General features: G+C 41.0%; 1 protein-coding gene across 1 annotated transcript; it reads right to left on the reverse strand.

The window, feature by feature from the left end:
• Positions 1-343: 343 nt before the first annotated feature.
• On the reverse strand, positions 344-14,595 carry FAS (Fas cell surface death receptor). Its single transcript, XM_080347531.1, has 9 exons — positions 14,514-14,595; positions 7,365-7,530; positions 6,267-6,401; positions 4,185-4,296; positions 3,628-3,692; positions 3,189-3,269; positions 3,004-3,077; positions 2,550-2,574; positions 344-1,727 (listed from the first exon to the last, which is right to left on the reverse strand). Exons 1-9 carry the CDS (start codon positions 14,541-14,543, stop codon positions 1,312-1,314), a joined length of 1,104 nt encoding a protein of 367 aa, XP_080203657.1. The 5' UTR covers positions 14,544-14,595; the 3' UTR covers positions 344-1,311.
• Between the last annotated feature and the right edge of the window lie 11,644 nt (positions 14,596-26,239).

The raw sequence follows: 26,239 nt of genomic DNA on the forward strand, positions 1-26,239 counted from the left end.
CCTTCCACACCCCTGGGGCCAGGTGGCAGCAACTGGACCTTGCCCCACATCCTGGCTGGGAGTGAGCCCAGGCATGTCTCCTTGTGCTTTGGCTGAGCCTTGGCAATGTTTGGACATTCTGTCTGGTAAACTAATGGTAGAGCTAAAGAAGGTCATCCTGCTTCCTGTGTGACCTGGAAATATCAATCCTTTTCACTGAGGTTTCCTCATCTGTTGAAAGATTTTGTGAGGCTTTGCATAAATGGGTATGTGAGCAGGAAAGGCTTCACTGCAAAGCAGCCCAGGACTACTGGTTCTTTGAATTCGGGAGCTGAGCCCTCTGCACTCTGAGACGTAAGAAAGGTAAGGTGTCTTGTTTTCTTGTTGTTTCCCCCATCCCAGAGAATCATGTCTCTTTTTGTGCTTTACTGATCTGAGTGAAAGAAAACCTAAAAATGACATCTATAAGTTGCACAATGAAAGAAGTCATGCACTATGTGTTTTTTTTTTTTAAGTGAAGGTGTTTTCATTGTATCAGTTCCTGCATTAGAAAAACTAGTGTTGCAGACTTGCGCATGGACACTACATCATTTGTGCAGTTTGCCTTCCAAAAACATGGTTCTGCTGTGCTGCTTCAGCTCCTGCTTCTTTGAAGGGTTTTAACATTAGATGAGGCTTGTAATCAATGCAGAGAAGAAGGGAAATATTTTTTATTTAGTTCTGGGAGCTTTTGTATAGAAAACCTGCACATATAAACACACATGTATAAATACACACGCACATATACAAAACTCTGTATACACACAGGTGCTTCTATACAAGGGAGAAATCTCATTTACAACAGAGTAGAATTTAATTATACAGCAACACCTGTACTAGAAATTGAGCATTTTTTTCTGTTCAAGTATTCTTCTTGGTACACATTGTAGACACTTAACAACAGAGTTTTCATTTTGAAAAATGCAACAGCCCACTATTTTAATGTAAGCAAAACATTACATTGATGAAGTAATGCAGGGCCATACACTTAGACTAAAGCTTTTCTTCAAATAATGACTATTTTTTTTTCATCTTGTAGTGAATCCTAAAGCTGGACTTTTATGTGCTACCTTGTAGAATATAAGCCATAAAACATCTCCTTCTAATTCTTAACAACTAAAAAAAAGCTAGGACTTTTTTTTAAAGGAAAGATACTGCTGCAAAAATCCTAAGTATTCCATGTTCATATAACTCCTTTGAAACAAACTGCCAATGAAAATGGGCATTTAAAAGCTTTGTTATTTATATTGCCAGAAAAATACTGGTTTGAAGTAATTTTCAAATGATTCTGTGCTATGTCTCTTCCAGACTACCAGAATTGTTTTTACTTAGGTCAGCACTATCATTGTAAGAGTTTGTACTTCTGGGATTGCAGGTTTTGCTTTGCTCAGTGTCATCACCATAAGACTGTCCCCCTTCCTGACAGCTGGAAATGGCTGCCTTCATTTTTTCCTCAATTTTATCAGCTACAGTGCACATCTTAAGCTCTCTCAGGCTGCTTATTAGGGTTCCGTAGGCTCTTTTTAACCCATGTCTTTGATACCAGACTTGAAACAACTTAATCTTCTGTTCAAGTGTATCACTATAATTATCCCGAACAGTTTGATCTATGACAGGTTCTGGTATCTGGTGATGACGAACAAATGTCTTGACGTCTGTGAGTGTCATCTGCTCCACAATACCAGCAACATGGCTGCTCAGGTCAATATCTAGAAACAAAAAAGAAAATTAATGCTCTTGGCACTTAGATCTTACTGTTTTTTATCACCTGTGCTCATAGTTGATACTTTTTCTGTCCAAAAGAGATTAATTACAAGTATTCCTGGGTCAGTATCTTTTATATGTGGTTTTTTTACAATGTATAGTAGGTCTGCTTTTACATGTTCCTAACAAATGCTATGTAATTCAAATATTTAGGTTTACATCCATATTGTTTTCTGCCACTTGAAATAGAATCTCAGTTCCCTCTGAAACCTATTATGTTCTTGTCTATCATTAAAGTCTGGTTCTGCCTCATGTACCCGTTTTGCTCAAAATAGTGTTGGGAAAGGTACTGGAACAGGACAGGTCTGTTTTGTTGGAATACAGCTTATGTTCTATTCCTATTGTATAATACTACTGTGAATTTGACCTTGAACATAAGGCAGGTTTGTGTTTCTGCAATCCCACTGTTTGGTATGGGACTACTCTATTTTCATAATTATCCATAATTCTAGAAATTCAGCTTTCTGTCTTCTAGTGTCTGGACCACATGCAGAACAGAAATTCACCTGTTGTCAATTAATAATTGCTTCCTATACAACACAAATTCCTCCCGAGGCAACTCTTCATTATATCACTAAATGCCTTAATAAGCACAATATCAACTGGCATTTCTTTAGTAAGTATTCGCTGTTGTGCTAGAATGACAACTCTTGACAGTGGAGAAGTCTACACAAAAATATCCTTTTTTTTTTTTTTTTTCTTTTAGTGTAGGATGTCCTTGTCTGTATTTTTTCCCTTCTACTGTATTTTAAGAAATTCTCTCTTACCTGGGTATATGAGAGGTTCATTGTCCTGAAAAGAGAAACAAGAGAGAAATGAGTAGAAACAAGTTTTGTAAAACGTTAACGTTGTATAAGAAGATAAACACATTTCATGACACCTGACTTTTGTAATTTTCTTTTAGTTTTCTTCATTATTCCCCTATTCAATAAGCAAGGGAATCAGATCAGAGAGAGAGACCTCTTTTGACTTGGGTAAGCTTGGGGAATCACTTCACCATTGCTGTTGCCTGGAAGTATGCATTGGGACAGGTACTTTGACGATTTATGTAGTTTTGATCTTGTTTCTTTGACGTCTCTCAAAAGAGTCCTTATGGTGAAATTTACTTCAATACTGTCACAGAAAAGAGGCATCCTCATGCTTGCAGAGTCCCAGTAATTTAAATGAAACAAAGTTCCTTTCATGAAGCTGGGTTTTTGTGATCTAAGCAACAATACTTACACAAGAAACCCCTGTTATGGGGATTATTTCACCCAGGTTCTCCTTGCTAGCACAACCCATCTGTTTTCTCTTCCCTGAAACAAAAAAAACATTTTTCAAATCTGGACTCCAAGGATATAATACATCTGAGTGCCTGAATATCTTATTCAGAATATGATAGGAACAAGGAATAGGGAATCACTTACTCCACAATATTGCTCCAGTTGGTACAGATAGTACTAACAAAATTATGAAAGCAATGGCCCACGCTGGCATTCCTGTTGGAACTTTAGAAGCATTACATGAAAGTTAAGTCAAGAAATGCAATACAGCAACACACGCTAAATGTTAAAGAAGATTACATCAGATTATAAAAGCCTTTCTGTTGTTTCCTAATGGTAGAAGCTACCTCTTTGTTAAGTCTTACCTATCATGAGTCACCCCTAAAAATAAGTAATGGCTCCTACATCTGGACAGTGATCATGGGAAAAGAGGGATCATGCCCCACAGGTCAGTACAGGGCCCAGTAGATATGATGCCCTTAGCTGTCAGAAGTCACTGTGGGCCATTGTGTAGAACAGTACAATTGCAATAGTCTCTCAAACTACAGCATATGCCAGACCATGCTACAATTTAAAATGATACCTTCCATTCCGCACACAGTGTCTGAAGTTGGAGTACATTCTTTTTCAGTTACACGACTTCCACATCTGCAGAAAACATGAACAAAAATCATTATGGAATTTGTTTCTCTCCTTATAACCCTGTTAACAGAGCAAAGCAAAATCTTCAAACACTTTCTCAGCTAAATATTTCCTATATCAAGAAGTTGGAGTTTGGAATTTAATAGGTATGGAAAGGCATGGGAGAGGAAAAAGGTGTGGAAATTATTTTCCAAATGTAACAGTAGATCACACAAACACAACAGAAAAGTTCAGATACTACATTACAGTTTTTGAAAAACGTATACAGATATAATGGATGTATAGAAGTTTTTCTGCATGCCTTTGGAAAGCCTGCATGGATGCAAGTTAAGTTGACTGAGCAAAGTCAGCTCAACAAGCTAAGTGCAAAGGAAAACTAGTATGTTTTCCCTCAGGTTATACAGGACCTTAGCCTCTGTCTTGAAACTGGCTGGAAAAAGAAAGTGTGATAACATGATATTAACAACTTCATATTTAACAACGAAGTCATAAACTTACATGGTACATGAATCACAGTGCCTACATGGTACAGAAGAATTGCAAAAATGATTCTTCGCACAGGTGCATTCCGTGTTCTGTTCCGGGGTACAGCTCTTTGCAACTGCCAAACCTAAAATAAATTTTTTTAAATTCGGTAGTTTGAAAAAGTAGACCTTAAAAGCTGGCCTCTGCTCACAAGCTCTTGTCCTCAAACTTATGTGCTTTTAGCTCTACCGCTGTTGGCACGGATGAGCCTCAACTCTAAGAACAACACAGCTTTTATAAGGAGCCCTGTTGCTGGAGCACTGGAAGGATGGAGATGGCAAAGAGACCTCTGCTGGCCAGGAGCTCAAAAACCTGATCACACCACAAATACTTGGTAGAAGACAATTAATTTGGCACTGTCAAATATTGTCAGCTTCTTTTTCCCATTCAGAAGTGTAAAGCCAGAAAGAAACTCAGAAGATCATGTAACTCATCTCCCTGCTTGACGTCTATATTTACTCTTCTGGACAGACAAGTTCAGCTCTGCTTGAGGACCTTCAATGGTGAAGAATTCCACTGTCTCTTTTAGCTAATATATACTGTGCTTAAGTATGGAAGCAAGTTAATTAATCTGCTCCTATCCTCGGTGTATATGATGAAGCTATCTCCATTTATGAAAAAATATTTCTGCATTAAGAATTTCATAGGTATATAGGAATAGAAGTGAATTTTTGAGTTATCACATTCAGTGCCCTGCTGTAACAGGAAAACATACTATCTTTCAAAAAAAAAATTGATAAAGCTCTACTGTGAAACCAGTGCTGAACACATCCATTAGGATATCAAACATGAATGATCCTAAGAATGGTTCTCATCGAACTTCAGAGCTAATTTTCCTCCTACCTAATGTTTTTTACTGACTTCTCTTCAACTACATTTTTGTCCATGGGATAATGTGATTGATCATCCCATCACCCTTTCTTTCCCCTTCAGTTTAACTAATAGTCTCCTTTGTAGCACTGTACAAAACACTACATTGTTTTGCTGTACTCAACTTCATTACCCATCCAAAAATGCTCATTATAGTAGCTAATGAGAGGAAAATTTTCTATGTATATGGTGGTGTTAAAGGAAGGAGAAAGCACTAAAGACTGATGTTCCAGCAGGTGATCTGAGTACAACAGTATTGGAGTTAAGAGCTGTCTCTCCATTCACCAAACTGTGTTTTGGATATGAGGAATACAGAACCATCACTCTCTCAATCCAGGTATACTAGAACTGCAGGACACCCCTGGTGGAACAGCTAGGAGATCAGTTTAATGGATTTAAAAACAAAACAAAACTATGACGGGTATTTATGCAACAGGTAGCGACTTTCTGAAACCTGAGTCCTCCCGCAGGTTCATGCACAAAGGGTACATAAATTGATTCCAAAATTACTAAGTAGGGTCGGACCTTCTAATTTTCTTTCCCACAACTGTGGATGCTGCTACACTTTGCAGGGAACAGACCATGGGAAGTACACAGGTTGGTTTGTGTTTTCTCTAAATAGAACCTCTTGCCTCCACGGCTGAATGCAGAATACTGGGGTAGGTGGACCACTGGTCTGACCAACTAGGGCATGCCTTTTAGTCTCATAATTTGATCCTGTAACCCACACAGCATCCTGGATGTATAAAAGACATCACTCTTTCAGCCCCAGCAATTTAAAATAATATTATTAATTACATGAAAGACTATGAAATAAACTATTGGGAGTTCTCCCATCCCTGCTTCTTACAATACCCCCCTTCTTTTAAACAGAGGGTGAAGGAGAGAGAGATCTTCTTTCATTCTGACTAGCTTGTATAGGGTCTGCTTTTCAAGCATTACTTTGGCTGAGCAAAGGTAAATACAAGGAGAAATAATGGACCAACATAGCTTGTTCTTCCCACTTTGTGCCTGATGAAAGGGAACTGGGGGTTAAATCTACGACTTTGTCGAAAGTTTCTTCACGTACTACCACTATAACATTTTAATCTGCATGCTACCCACTATTCAGGTTACTGTGGAGATTTTCAGTCAAATCCTGTATCAAAAAAGTCATTGCTAGAGTTGCTATTTCTATAGATGTACCAAATATGCTGTCACATGAAGAGCATCTCAAACACTCGTCCAAATCATTGACATGATCCATATAGTCCTTTCCATGTGTACATGGAACACAGTGTTCACTAGTATCTGTTGGGCAGACGACATTTTTAACAAAACCTGTAGAGACAGAAAAAACAAGAATTAAGATTTGCGGTAGCTCTGGACAAAATCCATCAGCTCTAAGACCTATATCAGACTCTCTTTTTAATCCCTTATACTTTTTGATTTGCTAACCTGGACAGAATCTATATTCTTTATGCATACCTATACGCTCTTCAGGAATATAGAATCGTAGAATCATTTTGGTTGGAAGAGACCCTCAGGATCATCCAGTCCAACCATAACCTAAACTAACTCTAGCACTAAAACATGTCCCTAAATGGTTTGAGAGGCAAGTTTTTTTATGCCTTTAACATTGACCCCACTTCTCTCAGAAGTGGGTCAAGCATGCATATTGAGCCTGAATTCTCCTGCAATCACAAACTGCCTTTTTTGCTTTGCAGGAGTTGTTTTTGATGGAGGATGCGGGGTGACTTTGTCACCTTTTACCACCTCCCTCCATATTGTAGTTTGGTTCTGCTCATACCTATTCACTCTGGACCATTCCTAATTGGGAACAGACTCTCCTCATTTTAGGCTGGGCAGCAATGTACTGCCATTGCCACCTGCTCCTCAAGTCACTGCATTCCCCATCCAGGGCCTTATTCCTGTTGAACCAAGGCAGTATATGTAAGATTTGATCATCCCTTCTCTTCCTTCAATTTAGGACTGAAGAAGAGCACACTAAACGCAACTGGACATGCAAAAATTGGAAAACCTCTTTCAAAGATGTATATAGCTCTTTTGTGACAAGCATGCTATGTGAGAACTACTATCTGTAGCAGAAAGTTATTGGGGCACTGAGCTCAATAATTACTTTTAGAAATGTCTGATGTCCTGCAATAGAGAAAGACAGAGCTAGAATGAAGCATTGCACCCAGAAAACCACAGCATGCCACTTCACTGTCCAGCAGAAAGCAATTCTGCACATTGTGGTTTCTGCTATTAATGACTTTTCAATAGTCTTATAATGATACTCACCACGTTCACATTTCTTGCAACACTCATCACCTGAAATGTATTCATCTAGTTTACACTTAGTTTCCCTCTTAGCAATGATCCTCCTTGTAATTAATTTATTGTAAGCTGTGTGTATTAGAGCTTGAGTATTATTTTTGCATCGTGTTTCAATTATGAAGATAACTACCTAGGAGAAAAGAACAGCAAGTTATTGAAAAACAAAAACAAAAAAACCCCAACAACAAATAACAAAAACAAAACACCAAAAAAAACCTGTCAAGGAATATCGGACTGTTTTGCGAATAAGGTGGGAAAATCAGTAGGATAGATCTGCTATAGTTTGCCTTCCTCTTGGCAATGTTTTTTGTGGAATTCTGCATATACTTCACACGCATTGAGTGTGAGATGTCTATATAATGGAGATATGTAATGATTGTTGGCTGAAGAACTAGATTCCCTTCTAGAAATACTATTATGCAGAAGAGCCTGAGGCCACCCTGCTTTTACTTAACTCAGTTTCTGCTGATAGTTTGGAATTATTTGAACATTTTCATTATTTATTTTATTTATGTATTACTGTCTGTGTGGAGTTTTAACAGTAAAAATTAAGACAGTCCTTGTTTTGAAGAGTTTGAAGTCTTAACTTCTAAGTTGAGCACTACATTCGTTATTCTTGCTCATTTTTTACAAGACTTGGAGATATATACCGTAAGAGATACTGAGGAAGGGGGAAAAAATGATGCTTGGGAAGAAATGGAGCAGTGCTATTGTCCTTGGCAAAAAGAAAGAACAGGCCAAGTGGTGAAGAAGGGTGATAGCAGGGTACCTTTTTTGGAAAGGAGATTAGTGGAGAATGAGGTGCCATACAAACTGGCAGATTCTTGTACCAATGGTGCATTGCATGGACTGAAGTCCTGCCAGTCACAGATTCACTCACAGTTTATAAATCAGCATGCAAAACACCTTGAATAGAATAATTTCTTTTTGATTTTGTTTTGGATATTTGAAAGAGTTTTATTCTGAATGACTGGTTACCTCCGAACACTTCTGAATTGCGGCTTAATACAAATTTTACTGTATCTGCTAGTGCTAACAAAAAGGGACAAAAATGTTTAAAGAATTCTCTAATAATTTGAGGACTGGTTGTTTTATTGTTACACTTTTTTTTTTTTTTCTTTTTTTGCTTGCCACAGGGTGATATTTAATGGCTGATTAATCCAATCTTCATGATTTTGTGTGAAACTGCCTCGATGCTGACTGTAACTTTAGTTAGATGAAGAAAAAGCTTTAATTGCCGCACATATTAACCTACTGAAAAATGGGTTTGGATTTCAAACTGGGCTCTCAAGTGAAGGAAGTGTTATCTGGGGCTAATTAATTGAAGTAACCAATATGACCACTGTCTGCTGACTTCTACAGTAGCCACTTCTTGTGATCCTCTAGTCTATTCAGAGGATGGGAAGGTGAAAAACAATTTCTGTCCTTAGCAGCCATCTGTTTTAAAATGTAGATAATATTCATTACTAGACTGAAATTAGGAAGGCCTTTGTTTGCACCTGGAGGAGAAGCTTCAACTGATAAAAAAGGCAGTTTAGCACTTGAGAAAGTGGGTACACATGTTCAGCCAGTCACTTTCCCCATGCAGAGCTCTGAATCTCTTCCTTTGCTGCCAAAGCTTTGAGGATGCTCTTCTCCAAATCTCAGTGTAATGATGTTAAGAAGTTAAAGTTAATGTAAGGCCTTAACAAAAGTTGTCAAATGATGTGCCAAATTAGCATGATTTGTTCTCCATCTTACTAAAAACTGGGATAGAAAGTCCAATTGACTGCTTCCTAGCAATTAGTTTTTGGGGGCATGCATCCAGTCTGGTTGGGCTTTCCCTGAAGCAGAGTGAAGTCCGACACCTCCACTGCTCCTCTGCCATGTGTCGGACAGGGCTGAGGGAGGGGAGAGTCACAGGGCAACACTTAGGGGACAGGTTTTGTCCCAGCTCTCTGAGCTGGAGGATCATGATGCTTCATCCAGCCCGTTTGCCGTGAGGCCGTAGCCAGCAGAAGGGTTAGAAGCGAGAGAGTTGTCACGGTGGGGAGGCACTGAGGCAGCACCATGGATCTCTGGCCATCCCAGAAAACCCAGCGGTGCCGGGGGTGTCCAGCTGGGCAGGCTGTGGTGTGGCCGGGGTGCATGGTGGGCCAATACAAATGCATGAGGGAGCTGGTGGGGAAATGACCCCTTCCTCTCCTCATGCCAACGGAGGAACTGTGGCTCAGCTGGGTGAGCAAGAAGCACAGCACCAGCCCCACTACACTGCAGCATCAGAGCTGACACTCTGACAAACCTGCCCCAGCTCAGCAGTACTTGCCCTGCTGCAATGGCCTGGCTCCCGCCTCCTCACCTGCCCCTGCAGCTGTGCCTGATGAAGCTCTGTGCCCACAGGCATGCTCTCTGTCCTGCTTTCGGTGTCCACATCTCCCCTTTTCAGATGAGAGAAGTCAAGCAGTTTTGGAGAGGAAAAAAAGACCTTGGGCAACAGTAAAGAGAAGAGGGAGAGTGACAATAACCACAGCCCTAGCACACCCACAAACTACCTGGGCACAGCAGAGAAACTGAATAGCGCTGGGAAAGCACAGAGCATACACAAAGAAAGAGAATGTACAGAGTCATGCAGAAAATAGGGTATGATGAAAGAAGGAAACATCTCTCTAAATTACTAATATCAGTAAAACCTAGCAGAGTTTCTTTTTGTGTTTACTGAATGCCTGCAATCACAATGCATGCACAGACACAGCCTGCCTTCACATGAAGAAACCCCTCTGCTTCTCACACTTTTATACAGACAGGCTGTGCTGATATAATGAGGCTGGGCAGAAATACACCACTTTTTGACTGAACTCTCCGCTGTCACTCACAGACATGAACTTCCTGGTACTCTTACAAGAAGTGGGAATCACTTCTCAGAATTTGACACCTAACAGCATGAAACACCTACATCAGTTCTGCTCACAGGGATGTCTTGCATCACCTTCCTGTGCAAGGAATAATAAGACAACTGTGGAGATTTTATAGCTTTCAAAGCGGCACCTTATTTTTTTCAAACTTTTTTTTTCTCCTCCTGGATTTGCAATCCATTTGTTATACAGAAATTTTGGTATGTCTTATAGGAAGAAAAGTTAATAGTCATATGGCTTCCTGTGCACACCTCAATTGCTTTCCTTGTCACTGAGCAGTGAGTGCTAATAGTGGAAAGGAAGCACTTTAGGGGCTTTCACAGAGGAAGGGGTGATAGGTGCTTTTTTGTGGTGTGTATATTCAAACAGCAGCTGTATGTTCCCAGCCTAAAATGACTCACAGAGGCTCTCTTCTACCTTTCTTATCTTAACATAAAAAAACAGTTGTCATATCTAAACTGAAGACTTAGATTGAACTGAGTAGTCAATGGGAATAAAAGCAATCAATCAGGGACATCTAGCCTTAGTGGGATCTATAAAAATTATAATATGAAACAAAATTTTGGGGGTTCTCTCCTTTTGCATTGCTTAGACATTTAAGAGACCTTTCTACCTCCCTTTCCTCTGCTCCCACGGAGTCCCTCAAAATGCTTTCACCAACAGGCATCTGCTAAGGAGACTTTAAAAAACTGTTTCATCTGTCTTCCCAGGGTAGAGTGACAGGAACTTTTGTTTCTTTGAAAACCTGTGTGATTTTTGGCATTCTCAGGCCTCCAGTTCTTCCTGTAGCAGAATATTGATCATAACAGGTCAACTTCCTTCAACTGAAAAGTTTCAGCAGACCTACCTTATGGGGATCTAATGTCAGCTCTGGAAGTGTGTGAACATGTTATTTGCATATAGGGCTTTTTAAAGCCTTAAAACTTTTAACCCCAAAGAAAAAACAAACAAACAAAAAAACCCCAAACCCAAACCTATCGCTGCTTTCTCCTGTTATCTTTATAATACACTTTAATTTTAGCTGCCAGTCCTCCCATTTCTAATCCATAGATGTCTATGGATGAGAAGATTGATGCCTTCAGAACTTGGTTGCCTTTTTTTTTTTTTCTACTCCACGCTTGTTATGTGGGGTAATGTACATGAACTCATCAGGGGCTTTCTATGGGTTAATAAAAAGGGGAGAGGGGGGATTTTTCTTGCTTTTTGCCTAGTTAGAGCTGAGAAAAAACTTGAACTTATTTTCTGAATTTTGATTTGCTTATGGTACTTTTGACAAATGGTTGCTAGAGTTAACTCTATTGTAAGAGAGTTTTCTATGCAATTAATCTCCCTTACGTTAAGCCTGTCAGGATGGCTTTTCAAAAAGTCATTTCACACTATTTATTAAGAGGGTTCTTTATGCCAGATCTTTTACAATGACAAGTAATTTCTGCTTCCAGTATTTCCAGTATAATTTTTCCCCCATTTCTTTTTATTTCCCCCCACCAAGGCAGAAGTTGATAGTTAGCACCAAAATAGCCACTGAAAATAGTATTTCATGTTTAAAAATCTTTTATGAGAAGGACAAAAAGAATCCAGTTCCATTTTCTGGAGTCCAGCAATGGGAGCTGGTATTTCCCCACAAGCAGAACAACCTGAGCTTCTTAAATCTCAAGTCAGATGCATGTGTTCAGTGCCTGTGAGAGGCAGAAGTCTCAGTTACTGTCAGGTGTCTTAAAATAGTTACTGTCCAAATGCAATCCATTACTATTTAACATCTCAGCTGACTCATATGCAAATTATGGCAATATATTGAGGGGGTGAGGGTTCTATGGTTGGTGGTTTTTGTGTTGTTTGTTTTTTTTTTCTTTTAATTTTGGTTTGTAGGAGCACTGTATTAGTGAACATGTAATAAATATTTGGGAGAGTTGGAGCAATATTAACAGCTCCCACCTAACTTTGATGTTGTGACTAAGATGAATAAGAACTGGACGGTGTAGAAATTTAGGAACTCTTCCCCTTTTTCCCTTTGTAAAACCATACAGGTTTTCTTGTTGGCACTTTTTCTTTGAATGAGTTGCCTCAAAGATAAAGGCAGTTAACTGTGGAAATGTGAGCAGACAAATGTTTCCAGAATTGGGGCCTCTGTACTTTTCAGCTGACTCTTGGGTCATCCCTTATAGCTGTTTATACATATACATTTAAATGTGTACATTAGTTGTCCAGGAAATGAGAAAGAAGGGTCAGCACAGTAATGTAGGAGTCCTGTTTTCAAAGGTATGTCTTCTAAAATTCCAGAAAACTAATGGCTCTGTAGCCATATCAGATAATTACAAAATATTTAGATAATACTTCAGGCTCTTAATATGGCCTGTTCCTTTAGATTGTGTCTCTGAGTAGAATATGGTATTGTGGCTTGTTTTACAAGGTAAAGTTAGATGTTTTATAACTATGCAGGCCATTGCTACTTTGCATGACTATCCCTACCAGTGCTCCTACTTCAGTGCAACATGGAGTTGCTTGCAAAATTGAGGGCTCATTCAACAAACTTCTTTTGTGTTCCAGTTTAATCAAATTAGTATGTCAAATGCCACCCAGGTTTACTGATTTATAAGTAGTGGAATAAGATGCTAATTAAAAAAAAAAGCCTAAACTTTTTAAAAAATAGGAAGTATGTGTGATTGCTACAGTCTTTCTAAGGAGTATCAAAATTTGGAAACAAGAGAAAAATAAGAATAGGAATGATAAGAGAAAGTGATTTTTACCTGAATTTATATTGTGAATAGTTCTATAATACTAAGCTAGATTGATATTTTTGCTAGTTGTTTGCTGCTTTTGTACACAAATAGAAAATATACACTTATGTCAGCAGATGAAAATACTTCTTTGTACTTAGCTATGCTCTGGTACTTTGTGGAGAGATATGGATATAACCGTCTGAATCACCTAAAATAGTTTACTACGTGTTAGATAGCTTTTACCCTAACACCTGATTTTAACCTGCCAAACCCCAAAGCAAACTGCATTCATTATCAACATAACCACACTGTGAAGAGATTTTGAATGTGAACTCCAGTGAGCTGTCTCTGAAATAGGTGAGAATTAGGGCTGGGGAGGCAATGTATACTGCATCCAGATTTCCAGACGGGTTACTGCTCTGCCGTGCAGCAGGGTTTACTGCCACCCACTCACTCTCCGTGTCCTACCTCTGGGCTCTTAGAGCAGAGCTGCCTTGGGCAGCTCCACCCAAGTGCAGGCAGAGCCAGTGCATCTGCACCCATGTGTGCCCAGGCCTCCTGCCCAGGATATTCCTGCCACTACAGCTCTTCAGCCCAGGGCACCTGTACCAATGGAGATCCCTTTGCTACAGACACTGAAACACTTCCTTACCTTCCTTGCTGACAGTAGCCCTTCAGAGTGAGTGTCTGTGAAGTTGACTTTACTGATGACAAAGTTCGACATGTGACCTAAGTTCTGAAGCTGCAGAGACTCATACTGTGCATGGGGGATGATTAAGGCAAGAAAAGAAGGCCCTGCCCCATTTCCAGTAAACACTGCACTTTGTGCCACCAGACTTGGCCTATTTCTCCAGCTTCTCCTGGGGCCCTGCCAGTAGTTGTTCAAAGTTCTTGCCAAAGGTATTCCCTTTTACATTGCTTTACTAGCTGGGCAAGTCAGCTTTCACTAACGCGATCTTTGCCTGGGCAGATATCCAGCCATAGATCTAACTGTGCTGGCTAACCAGCACGGATGGTGGACCTGCCTCACCATCTCCAGCCAGGTCTGGGTGCCTGCGGACCGAGACTGATGACAGCTCTCCTTGGGTCCCCTGCACCTATGGCACACGACCAGCTGCCTCTGACAGCTACCTCCACCTATGCCCCTCTTCTGTCCCTCTGCTTTTACACAATGCCCACATCCACCTGGCACCCAAAAAAGTGACTGAAAACCATAAAGTGCCTGAATTTGAAGGTGGATTTTCTAACGAAAAAAAAAAATCGCCTAAATGAGTTACGTGCAAACTCGAGAAAAAGTTTGTTGCTGCTGGCGGCGGCAGCTAACTCGCACCGCCTGTCGCAGTCCCCGCGTCCCCGCCAGGCTACGGCTGTCCCCGTCGGGCTGTCCTCGCTGCCTACCGCCCTTCCACGGGGCGCCAGCCCCGTCTGCCGCTGCCGGGCTCCGCCACCCGCCCCGCCCGGCTGCCGGGCGCCCGTCGCGCTCACTCCCGCAGGCAGACACTTACGAGGAGCAGGGGAAGGAGCACCCGGGCCATGCCGCCGCTGCCCACCGCTGTCCCGCGAAGTGAAAGCGGCCCGTCCCCCCACCGGCAGCCTGCGCCCTGCCCACGCAGGGCTCCTCCCATGTTGGTAAACACGGCCGAGCCCGCCCCCGGGAGGCTGCACCCTGCCGTCCTGCCCGCGGGTGCCCGCGGTGTCGAGAAACAGCCCCGGGCAGGGGCTTCTGCCACCGGGTGATCCTGCGGGCACGGGACAGGCAGTTCTGCCCGCTGGCAGCCCCCTGCTCTCTGTGCTGAGCTCCGCTCTGTGACAGGGTGGCAGGGGCACGCCGGCTTCTTTGGGATATTGTGGGCACCACGCTCTCCACGGGGATCTTAAGTGTTTGGGATGAATGGGGTCGGGTGCATCTGCTTGCAGTTTGTGAATGCCAGGCACGGCCCTGAGGTCCCAAAGCAAAATGCCACAGACTTCAGGCTGGACATGAGGCATTCGCTTTCTGTGCTTCAACTGCTGAGTAAAGCAAATGCCTCCCTATCAAGAACAGAAACTCCAGTTTTGCCATATTGGTAAGGGCAGGCTTGGGGCAGGGAGTCTTGAATCTGTAGGAGTGGAATAGTCATTCAGAAGAGGCTAAATTAACTCCAGCAGAAGATACTGCCTTTTGCTATCCTACTGAAAGGATTCCTCAAGCCTGTGACTTATATTTCATAGCTACTTCTTGTCACTCCTTGAGTATTTCTTGCGAGCTTTCAGTGGTTTGAATGCTGGTGGTATGGCCTCCTCCATAGTGTTAGAAATAACGTGATGGTGTCAGCAACCAGTATGTGTTTTGATCTCTCAGGTTTTGACATGATGCTGTTGCCTTGGGAAGACCATGGCTGCAATTGAGCTGGCATTTTCATTTTAAACACCATTTTTCAGTCATTTATGACTCAGATTTTCAGAAACCCTTGATTTTTTTGCTGATATGGCTCTTAGCTGCCAAAGAGATAAGCTGGGTTCATAATATAAAAAGTAGCTGCTGTTTTAAATATTTCAGACTTTTTAACCACTTCCGGATAAAATGACATGTACTGCTGACACATTTTCAGAGATGCTGCCTTTGGAGCATCCTTTAATAATCAACTTTTTCCCTTCCCAGTGGCAGCACAGAGTATGATGAACAATAGGCACCTTTCTTGGGTGCTGTGCCTGTGTTACATGTCTGTAGTTCCTACTGGGCAAACCCAAATCAGTATGGCTGTTAATTTTAGCAAAAAATTTGCGTGCGGGTAGGGGTGGAGTAGGGACTGTGAGCAACATTGTCCGGATCTGGACGGCTGCTGCAGCAGAAAGCTTGGTAGAGTTATTTCCAAATTCATTACGTGGGCAACTGTGGCTTGTCCTAAAACCAAAACCTGACGTGACTGGGCCCTCAACAGGTATTGCTTAGCATTAAATAACACCATATACCCTAGTTGTCTGATATCTTCCACTGATGTAGCTAATGTCGATTAGGCGCATGTGGTTTGTACTCTTCCCCACCCCCCCGGAGGTGTGATGATTGCATGTTTGTATCTGTTTTGTGGTGGAGTGTTTTTGTCTTGGTAGGGAGCTTTGAGAGACATTTGAAAAGCTACCAGATTCTTGTCAAAACAATAGTGTCTGCACATGACTTGGAGTCATACCTCATGTAGTTAATAACTGTAGCTACTTGGAGGTTTTTTATATATATAATGGATACAAACCAAGAGATGGCAACGTTTTTGGAGGATTTTGTGTTTGTTGTTTGACTATCCTGAGTTGCTATCTGTTGGCACTGTAAGGCTGGCATTTTCATCTTTGCACTGTTCCTTGGATTGCAGCAGGTTTTTTTGGGGCTGGTAAAAGTGGCAGCCTTGACTACTTTCTTTACTGACCCTTCATCTAAAGCCGAATTCGGATGTGAGTTGGGGAGTGGAAGGAGTACAAGGCGCTGCACTATTTTTCTTACCAGTAGATGGCCTTGCACCTTGCCTGACGTGTAAGAGAGATCAGACTGTGGCAGGGCCAAACTCCAGGAACGGTGAACACACAGGAGATTGACTTTTTAGTTCCTTTGCAATTCCACCTTGAAAATGTGAAGGTTTTGGAATCAAAGTTAAGTTTTTGATTTATTTATTATGCTGGTTTGATTTTTATGTGTGCGTGTTTGTTTGTTTAGTTTTTTTTTTCTTGTTATTGTTGTTCTGTGTCCACGTATGTGCACTGGCCATAGGAAATTGTGTTCAAGACAGCTGCAAAAACACCCAAGGAATAACTTTGGATGCATACGACCTCAGTGTTCTGGCTTTGAGGGTTGCTGAGTTGGAAAGGAGGGTGGCAACCAGGAAGCATAAGATCTGACTTGCTTTCTTCTACTTCTTTCTTTGTTAAATTGTTACAGATTTTTTTTTTTTTTAATTTTTAATTTAGATGTATTGTTGTGGGGTTTTTTTACTTGGTTTAGATTTGTTTTAGCAATTAGTAATTATTTAGCAGTTCTTTAGTACTGAGATTGCACAGTCAGATTAATGCAGTATAACTTAACCAAAGCAATTCCATCAAACTTAAATTCGCCTTTGACTTACAATACACATTGGAAGATTATTGTTGTAGACAAGACTTACACTGGATACCCTAAAATAATAAATGTTGGAGCTGTTGAATTTGAGAAGAGTTATGAACTGCTCACTACAGTTGTCTTCTTGTTAGCTTTGCGTTTTCTTGTCTTGTATATGTTGACTTACTCCCCTGTCTTTAAGTAGCTAGCAAGTTTGCCTTAAAATGTGGGTTAGGGGACACAACTGCTGTATTCAGACAACTTGATTTGGCTGAAAAGGGAAGAAAGTAGGAGAGAATGCAAAATATATATCTTGGAGATAGTTGAAAGAAAACAATTTGTTATGTGATTCAGGTTTTGTAAATAACCTGAAGTTTAAAGGGAAGAGGGGGAAAAAAAGCTCAAACAATAATCTGGCCAAAAGTAGAGTCTTTTTGTTTCACTTTCTGTCTGCATTTTGTGTTATTCTGCTTTTCTGTTCTGCCTCTCACCTCCCTCCTGTATGTTCAGAACAACCTAATTTTGGCATTTGATTCAAGTATTAGACTGTGTAATCCATATTTCATACAGCTCTACTGCACCTCCTTTGTCCTCGGATGAAAACCTGTTCATTTCTGTGACTCTTGTCACAAGCATTGGATAACCCTATTGCAAAACAACCAGAGTACCATCAATTCTTAAATCACTAGGTCTTACTGAGTGCAGTTTTATGGTGGATGCTTTGCCCTTTGTTTTCCAAATCTTCTGTGAAATTTTAAAATGGTGACCTTGCTCCACCCACCAGCTGTACTTTTTGCTCTGTGGTCTTGTGGACCAGAAAGTATCTGTAACCGCTGTAACTTTTAGCTATTTCGTTGTAGGTGATAGGCCAGATTCTGACAGTTCAAGGTTGCCCTTCTCCCTTTTTAAGACACTACTTATAATCACTTGGCTTAGTGGTATAGTGGGAGGTTCTTGGTCAGATGACGTGGTAGCAAAGCACTATATTGGCCTAAACAAGCCGTTCTGCGGGTGGAGAAGCAGATACAACAGCATAGAAGGGGGAAAGCAGTGTGTGATTGGAGAGGCTTATGAACACTTTGTGGTGTGGTTTTTTTTTGTAAGGGTGTTGCATGTTGTTACATTAAATTAGATTAGGGAGTTCTGGCATGCAGCATTTTCCTCTTAGAAGTAACAGTGATCTGATAAACAGGCCCGTGGAGCTATAATGTTAGTGTTTATCTAAAAAAACTCATAGCAGCAATAAAACAACCTGGAAACAAACAAGAAAAAAACCACAGAGTGGAATAAAACAGAACAGAAACCAAAACTCGTAGCAAGTCACTTGTACCCTCTAGCAGTTATCCTCTGGAGAATGTGGAAAAGGAGAATTGGGAATAGTTCTTCTCAGTCTAAAGGAAAGTTAAAACAGATGTGTGTCCTTTCTCTTGCGGTTCAGTTTCTTGACACAACCCTGGATCCATGCTTTTGTTCAACAGACCCAGTTTGATGACGTCAATACATTCTTCACAGCAGGAAAAAAAGTCATTTTTAAAACAAACTGAGCATTTCCTTAGACTGGAAAAGCAAATTGGCTGGATGCCTTGTGGCTCCTACAGCCAATAGCTATAACCTTACCATAAATGTAGATGTGTTTCTATCTTAGGGTTGATTATTGACTTTATTTTAGCCATGGGACTATCCTGTCCCAGCCCTCTGTGTGTGCACTCTACCAGTGAGTGCTGAGTTACTGAATGCTGCATTATTTAGCAAATATTTTGCACATCAGACAGGCTCACTTAAAATTTGACTTTGTGACTGAATATATTGTAAATGCATCTCTTTGAAATGTTTTGTAGAGCTCTGTCTTCATCCGGAACTTCCAGCAGGCAGCTTATCTTCAGAGGTTGACTGGCACTCTTTCCTCTTTTTTTTCAGGTTAATTACTCATAATTGTTTTTTGAGGGTTGCATTACTAATATTAGGATTATCCTTTATGCTTGCAAAGCTTGGTGTAATGCAAATGCTAATAATCAAATGTGTAACAGATGAAATGTAAAAGCTCTTGAGATATCTCGAGGGTCTCTTCCAACCAAAATTATTCTATATTGTGCTATGGTGCCTAGATGTTCTCCAGAGGTGAGTGAGGAAATGTTCAAAGCTTTTCCCTTCAGGCACTGCTTGGACAGAGCATGGCTTATTTAGTTTGCAAGTGATGCTAATTCCTTGCAATTGTGATTTAAACTCAAGGCTGAGTCTTAGTACTGAGGATGAGCAAGGAAAGACCTGCAGAGAAATGTTAGAAGTTACGAGGTCAATGTGAGTAGAAAGAGGTCTTAAGTTTTGGTTTTAATCTTTGATCTGAAGATGGCAGTAACAGATGGTTTATTTCTGATATTAAGTGACACCCAAACAGCAACCCTTTGAGAAAAATACATTTTCATAATAATTTTAAAGTTAACTAAGACAAATTTCATTAAAGGAGGTGATGGTGGGGAGAAGAAGCTAAAGGAAACATTTTGAAAAACCTTAGCATACTGTAGTTCATCAGAATTTCTGAAATTGTCTTTTGGGATTTAATTCTAATGGTTTACTTCTTTCTGTCATGCTCTTGGTTCTGGGATATCATCTGACAGGTGAGACTAGCACACTTGGATAAAGCCGTGCCTTGTGGCTGAGACTCCAAACTTTCTTGTTGTGGTGATTTTGTTGTTATTGTTTGCTTTGTTTTGTTGGGCTTTTTTGTGTGTATTTTTTTGTTTTGTTTTTTGTTTTTGTTTTTCTTCCCCCCTGCCCCCCCTCGATATATTGCTTAACCTTTCAAATTCCTTGGTTGGGGTGGGGGGGATGGTTAGGGAGGAAGGACAGTGATGTGAAAAGTTTTATTGCTCCCACTGTTGTCTCAGATGCAGTTCAGTATCCTCTGCAACATCAAACATTCTTCAGAGTGAGAACAGGATGCAATGATCTCACTCTGAGGGTTTGTCTCCTGGGCATTGCTGTGCACTTTTAACCAGGGTTTGTGCTTCAGGTAGACAATCAAGAGAGAAATTCTAGTAGAGAGGGGCTGTTGTGGTAGGAGCAAGGCTCAGAGGTGGTGGGGCTGTCACTGTTCACCTACTCACCCACTTCTACCACACATCTGCACAAACAGACGAGACCAGGGTAACTCATGCAGCTGCAGGAGTGAGTCATATTTTCTCTGTTCAGCTGCACAGCCCGCTGCATAGTCAAGCTTTTATGAGCATGAAGCAAATTAAATGAGTACGTGGCACAGACTAATTCATATTTCTATCAAAAAGCAGTTGATTATTTTCTGCCAGTGCTACTCTCATCAGCAATTAAATGATGGGCTTAGGAATATGTTCATCTCTGGGGTGGTCATAACACAAGAATACATTGGTGTTTACTGTGTGAAGCAGTCTGTTAAGCTCCCAGGTAAGATTTTAGTGGTATTTTTCAGCTGAATTGTTTCTCAAATTCTTCTTTGAAGCCAAGTATTTCAGAAGAAGCATCCTTTCTGCACTCTGCGGTAGCTGCCTCTCCTACTGTCAGCCAGTTCACGCAGGAACCGGTGATGGGATGGGGAACCACAGGAGAATGAACAACAGAATGTATCTTTCTGGTTCCTTGGGATGAGCGGGAGAGTCTGATGCCAGCACAGACCACAGCTTTAACAGTCACAGGTTTCCCATGTGTTTCTCCCTGCTTGAGGGATGCTCAGAAAACCTCCTGTCTGGAGGTAGCCTGCTGAGAGGAGAGCAGTTCCTCGGTTTCATGTGAGAAATGAAAAGGGACTCACATCCCTTTGCTGTAATAGTGTAAGGACATCATCTTACTTTCTCAGAGTAGAGGTTTTGGACCAGATGTTCAGCTCTCATTGAATCACTTCAGTGAGCCATGATTTCATTTGAGATCAATGGTAATTCTGATGTCTTGAATGAAGCTAAGATTTTGGTACACATGCATAAAACAGATGTAAAGATACGGATGTAAAGGACCTCCTCCAGGAGGCAGGGCTGGCCACCAGCTCCTTCTCCATCAGCCCCCAAAGAGGCAGCATGTTCTGCCCTGCAATTCCCACGTGGCAGAGCCTGGAGCATCTTGGCTTGGTGCAGCTAAGGGCTGTTAGTATGTGAAGCTTGTTCTTTGCTGTCCCGGCTACTGTTTCACTGTTCATGAGTGATATGGTACTAAACTCATGTACTTTCTTTTCAGGGGGCCTACCTGAAAAAGAGGATCTGACAAAAGCAAATCCACAGACCAATAACTATGAATTATTAAAATCAAGGTTATATGGATGATTTAGCCCTCATGAAAATAATAGCTTGTATTGTATAAGCAGAAAAAAACAGAAAACAAATATTAGTAATTTTTCCCAAGTGTGGCTGTCCCCTGTTCAACTCAATCCATTTTTCTGAGGAGGCTTGGCCATTTGCAGTGCAAATGGTGCTGAGTTATTAATGCTATAAAATACTATAACAGCACTGTTTTATTTGAATACAATTCAGAAAGGGGGGCATGTTTATGCTGAAGATCTGCTAATGGCATAATTTTTCTTTTTATTAAACAATGTGTTCTTACTGTGTAACATGGACTAATCAGAATGGAGAGGAAAGATTTCTATTACATTGAACAGGACTGAGCGCTTGACCTTGTAAGTGAATTCCCAGAGTCACCTAAATACAGTCCAGTAACAGGCTCTAATTAGGAAGCTAAAAGAGTTGTATGTAGTTCTGGTATCCTGTTGTGGAAACTATCCAGGTATTTTCAAGATCCTTGGGCAACAGTGTCTTAAGCAGTGAAAGGAGTTACTACATCTTTTCCAGAAGTTACTGGCAAGGAACCGAAAGAGAAACCTGGGACGTACTTACAGGACTGACAATGTGGTAGAAACCGTAATTCAGAGACAGAGATATAGAGAACCTTGTCTTTTATTTACGGCTGTTACTGACTTAAAAGACGAACAAAACATGAATAGAGAGGCTTTAGCATTTTCTGCCTGTAGGTACTTGGGATCTTCTTGAAGTCCTGAAAACCACAGTGAGACCAGGCAAATGTGGAACGGAGAGCTGCGTGCAGTGAGAGCTGTATCTGTACTGCTACCTACAGGCACGCTGTATATGTGCATGCAATACAGAACAGTATCTGTGATCTTACTGTGATTAAGAAATGAATCAAAAAGCAACTGAGGTTGCTCCAGCTGGGTTATAGGCAGATTAGAGTCCTGACAGTTTTCATTCCCCATGAGGCCAGTGATACACCAATTGGTCTTGAAATGGGCTGGAATGAGCAAAAGCCTTGCAGAATTCCATGGTTTTTCCTTGTTTCTGAAGGACTGACATGCAACACACATTTATTGGGAAAAAAAAGACCCTACAGTTGTCTAGAAAATGCTGGCACACCTTCAGAAAACAAGCCAAATTATTAAACAAAAATAACATGTTTTCTGTACTTTTCCATAGTTCTTATGACTATTTGTAAGAAAGAGGAAGAGGAAACTACCTTACGTAAGTAGGATGCATCTGCAAAGCAAAGACGAAAAACCTACCAGCTTCAGTCTTGAGCATCTTTTGGGGAGAGGTTTATAAACTGAATGTGCTAGAGCTTGGATAATAGCTGTGTATTAAGTTCTTCCTGACTAAGTGACCAACCATTGCCAGCTGTCAGTCTCCTGGAGCACCACAGTAGAAAATAGAAGGGTTTTCCATGCCCAAGCAGCAGCTGGGATGTGTGCAGGAAGGTGTGACAGGGACAGGCTGACACTACACACAGGGCAGAGGAGAGCACCAGAGAAGTCCTGTCCTTCCTGCAATCTGTGTGAGTTAGGCAACACTTTTCTGGACGTGTTTGTCTGCACCTTGTTTTCATCAACCAAAATGACATTCAGCAAAAGTGTGATGCCTGGGGGTAGGTGTATGGGGATATAGCGGAAGATTTGGCGAGGAGGTTAGTTAAATGTAAATACGCTCAAGTGACTTGCACCTGTCTGTAGAAAAAGCACATACATCACACTAATTGTTTTACTGGCCTTGTGTGCTTGATGAGTAGAACCTCTGTGTTAGATAACATAGGCCTGTGAGAAACCCTAGGCACCTTATCACTATGTCTGAGATTCCTGCTTTGTTGTGAGAAAGAGCGGGAGGCTGCGCCTGTCTGAAGCCTTGAAATACAGGCGAGCTCAGTGATCTTCCAGCAGGGCTGAAGTGACCAGCGCCTGTGTCCCCGCTTTTGTCACCTCTGCCTGGGAGCTCAGGTATGGCTTCAGAGATCCCCCAGTAGAGAGGTAACTAATATAAAACTTGTGCTTTGCAAGTGCATCCGTGGCCTCTGGCTCTTCTTGCGACGTGCCTGCGTATGTGTACACAGTAGGGATCCTTTTGCACAGATCAGAGACGCAAAGAATTCACTCAAGACTTCACATTATAAACAGGATTCTGTTGGGGAGGACTCTGTTTTATCCTAGATCTGTAATGTAGATTGTAGCAAGTTATCAAAACACATACACACTTTATCTGTGACATTTATTTGTGACTTATGCCATTCAGATCACTGATAAAGGTGCATTAAGGTGCATAGCCAATGATGTGTATGGAAGATCCCACAGAATCGCACCCACTCAGCGGTGATTTCCCTGTACTGATGTGCTGTGAGACTTCACCTACACAGTTCTTGTGCTACTCTGCATAGGTCAATTCAGCATTCACCTTATTTTTAATTATTTCTTGTTTTAGAAAGTGAAAAGTCTTTTAAAACTAAGTTTGTAATATTTATCTTAAAAAGTTTGGCAATAAATCATTTTTATAAAACCTTATTCATGAGCATTTATTATCTCATTTTTTAAATTATTATTATTTAGAATTCTATATTGGCAGCTGCAATAGTTTGGCTTAAAGCGGTGTGTTCATCTGATGAGTTTGTAATCAGCTACTTCTTGCCATTACGCGCTTGAAATTTTTGTTCAGCTGCCTTTCTTTCTATTTTGGGAAAACCCTATAAGCATTTTTAAGGACTAATTAAAATAAGCATTTATTGTTCTGGAGGCACTTTGGCGTGGTTCTCGCCGACACCTGGATGGGTTCAGACTATCCAAATCTGCTCCACTGTGCATGTCCAACTTTACTGCTGCCTCTTTTAGCAGTTTCCTGCAATGGAGTTGAAATAGAAAACCCCAAACTGTTTTGCAATCCTTTGAATTGACATCTGACTTTTTCCTGGTACAGAAAATGCAGATGTGCTAAGTATGTCTGCATTCACCACATCATTATTTTTGATAATTACGTGTAACATAATATATTTCCATATAATACCATGCCAGTTCCAAAAGTAAGTTTCCTTTTGATCCTAAGGTATTTTTTTAAAGTATGTTTCCTTTAGTCACACAGGTTGTTGATTTCACCTTGTATTTTCTGTACGCTCCTCAGTTTATTGCCATTTAATGCTAATTCCTTCACTGTGATACAGTAGTTCTCATGTAGGTTCAAGGAAAGAGTTCAGCTGTGCTCTCAGGAGTTATTTGTTTATCGGTTGTGCTGGGTGGCTCATGCAGAAGATGAGGAAGTTGCAGCAGGGCTGTGTCTCTTTGTCCTGCCCAGCAGTGACACCAAACTGCCCCAAGTGCACTGAGCCCAGGTGTCTGGAGAAAGGGGATGGAGACCAGGGCTGGATCACCTGGAGAGGCAAGATCTGCTTGATGACATTAGTGGGTAGAAGTGCTCCACAGTTTGTCATTGTCCAGAGTCCGCAGGCAAGGAAGCTGTGTCAGTTGCAAAAAGTGAAACTCTGGCACTACAGAAAATTATTAAATTCGGTAGAGAAAGAAGTTACCCTGTAGAGGCCCTTTTCCTTACTTTTACTGGAGGGTCAGCCAAATCGGCTGATATGGGCACTTGAGCCTGTGAAGCTGTGGGATATAAATAGACATGCAGAATCCACAGGTTTAATCTGTAAGTAGCCTTATGAAACCTGCTTCCAGCAAATTTCTCTGTTGGGGGTGATCAGATTTCTCATAATGTACAAACTCACCTTGAAGCCTTTCTTTTGGTGAGACAATAACAGAGCAACCACTTCCAGAAATGTGGTGGGAACTTGATCTCCTCGTTGCTGTCAGTTGGTTGAGAAGTTATTGTGAAGGAAGGAGCCCCGTGTTCTGCCTGCCCCACGCACACACCACACAATGACTTTCTTAGGAGTACAGGGCTTGTTTTTCACAGTGACATAGTGGGAAGATTTCATTTACATTTTGACAATTTTAGATAGCATGTTATTAGAGTGGTTCTGGTAATTGTCTGTGGGAATCTGTCTCTCTTAGTTCTTAGGAGATGTGCTGATGTAACATCATCATGAAGCCTTGTCTACAATGTCATTTAGGACAGATATGTCTGCATGAACTGTGAGCAAGTTACTGAGGTACTGCTAAGAATTTACACACAGTGGGGCAGAGCTCAGCCTTGGCCAGTAGCCTGGAGGCTTATCCAGGATCTCTGGTGGATTTGCAGCTCTTAGTATAAAAATAGTGTTCTTTTGACTATGCTTCTGATATATTTAATGTTTTCTTTCCAAAATCAGGCATGTCTGCACCAGCTGGAGTGTGAGCTATGGGTGCTGCCTTGCAGATAAAATGTAGAGCTTATTTCCACAAAAAATGATGGAGGGGCACTCTATCTCCAAAACTATGTGTTTAAATTAGGCAAATTTATGGAGGAAAAATCTGTCCACATCTATTACGCATGATGATAGAGGTACAAAGTCCTATCTCAAGAAATCCTTATGCTGCACATAAGGAAGCAGAAAGGATATAGAAAGAAAATTATCACTGTAGGTGTCCCATTTCTTTCCTAAGCATCTGCTATTAGGAAATCTCAGAGACAGGATACTGAGCTAGATGGATGTCAGCTTCACCCAGCAGGGCTCATTCTTATGTTCTGTTTATTTATCTAAGAAGGATGGGAAGGAAGCCATTAGTTCATTTTTACTTTGAATACATTCCTTTGATTTTGAATGAGAAATAACTTTATTACGTTATCATCAAGGAAGAAACCTTGTCAAGAAGACGAAGGAAGGTTGTGAATTAACATGCTTCATCACCCTACTCAAGAGGCCCAGGAAGCAAACACTGTATCATCTAACTCTTGAACTGTACTGGCAAAACTATTTTCCAAACTTTTTGGGTTGAAAACTGCCATATTCTAG

The sequence above is a fragment of the Nesoenas mayeri genome, assembly GCF_963082525.1.
Source record: "Nesoenas mayeri genome assembly, chromosome: 7".
In the NCBI taxonomy this organism is placed as follows: domain Eukaryota; kingdom Metazoa; phylum Chordata; class Aves; order Columbiformes; family Columbidae; genus Nesoenas; species Nesoenas mayeri.

Coding starts and splice junctions, on each gene's coding strand:
- FAS (XM_080347531.1), bottom strand. CDS start 14,543: ATGGCCCGGGTGCTCCTTCCCCTGCTCCTC. Junction 3,693..4,184: donor CACTGTGATTCATGTACCAT/GTAAGTTTATGA, acceptor TGTTTTCTGCAG/ATGTGGAAGTCGTGTAACTG. Junction 3,270..3,627: donor CACTGTGTGCGGAATGGAAG/GTATCATTTTAA, acceptor ATGCTTCTAAAG/TTCCAACAGGAATGCCAGCG.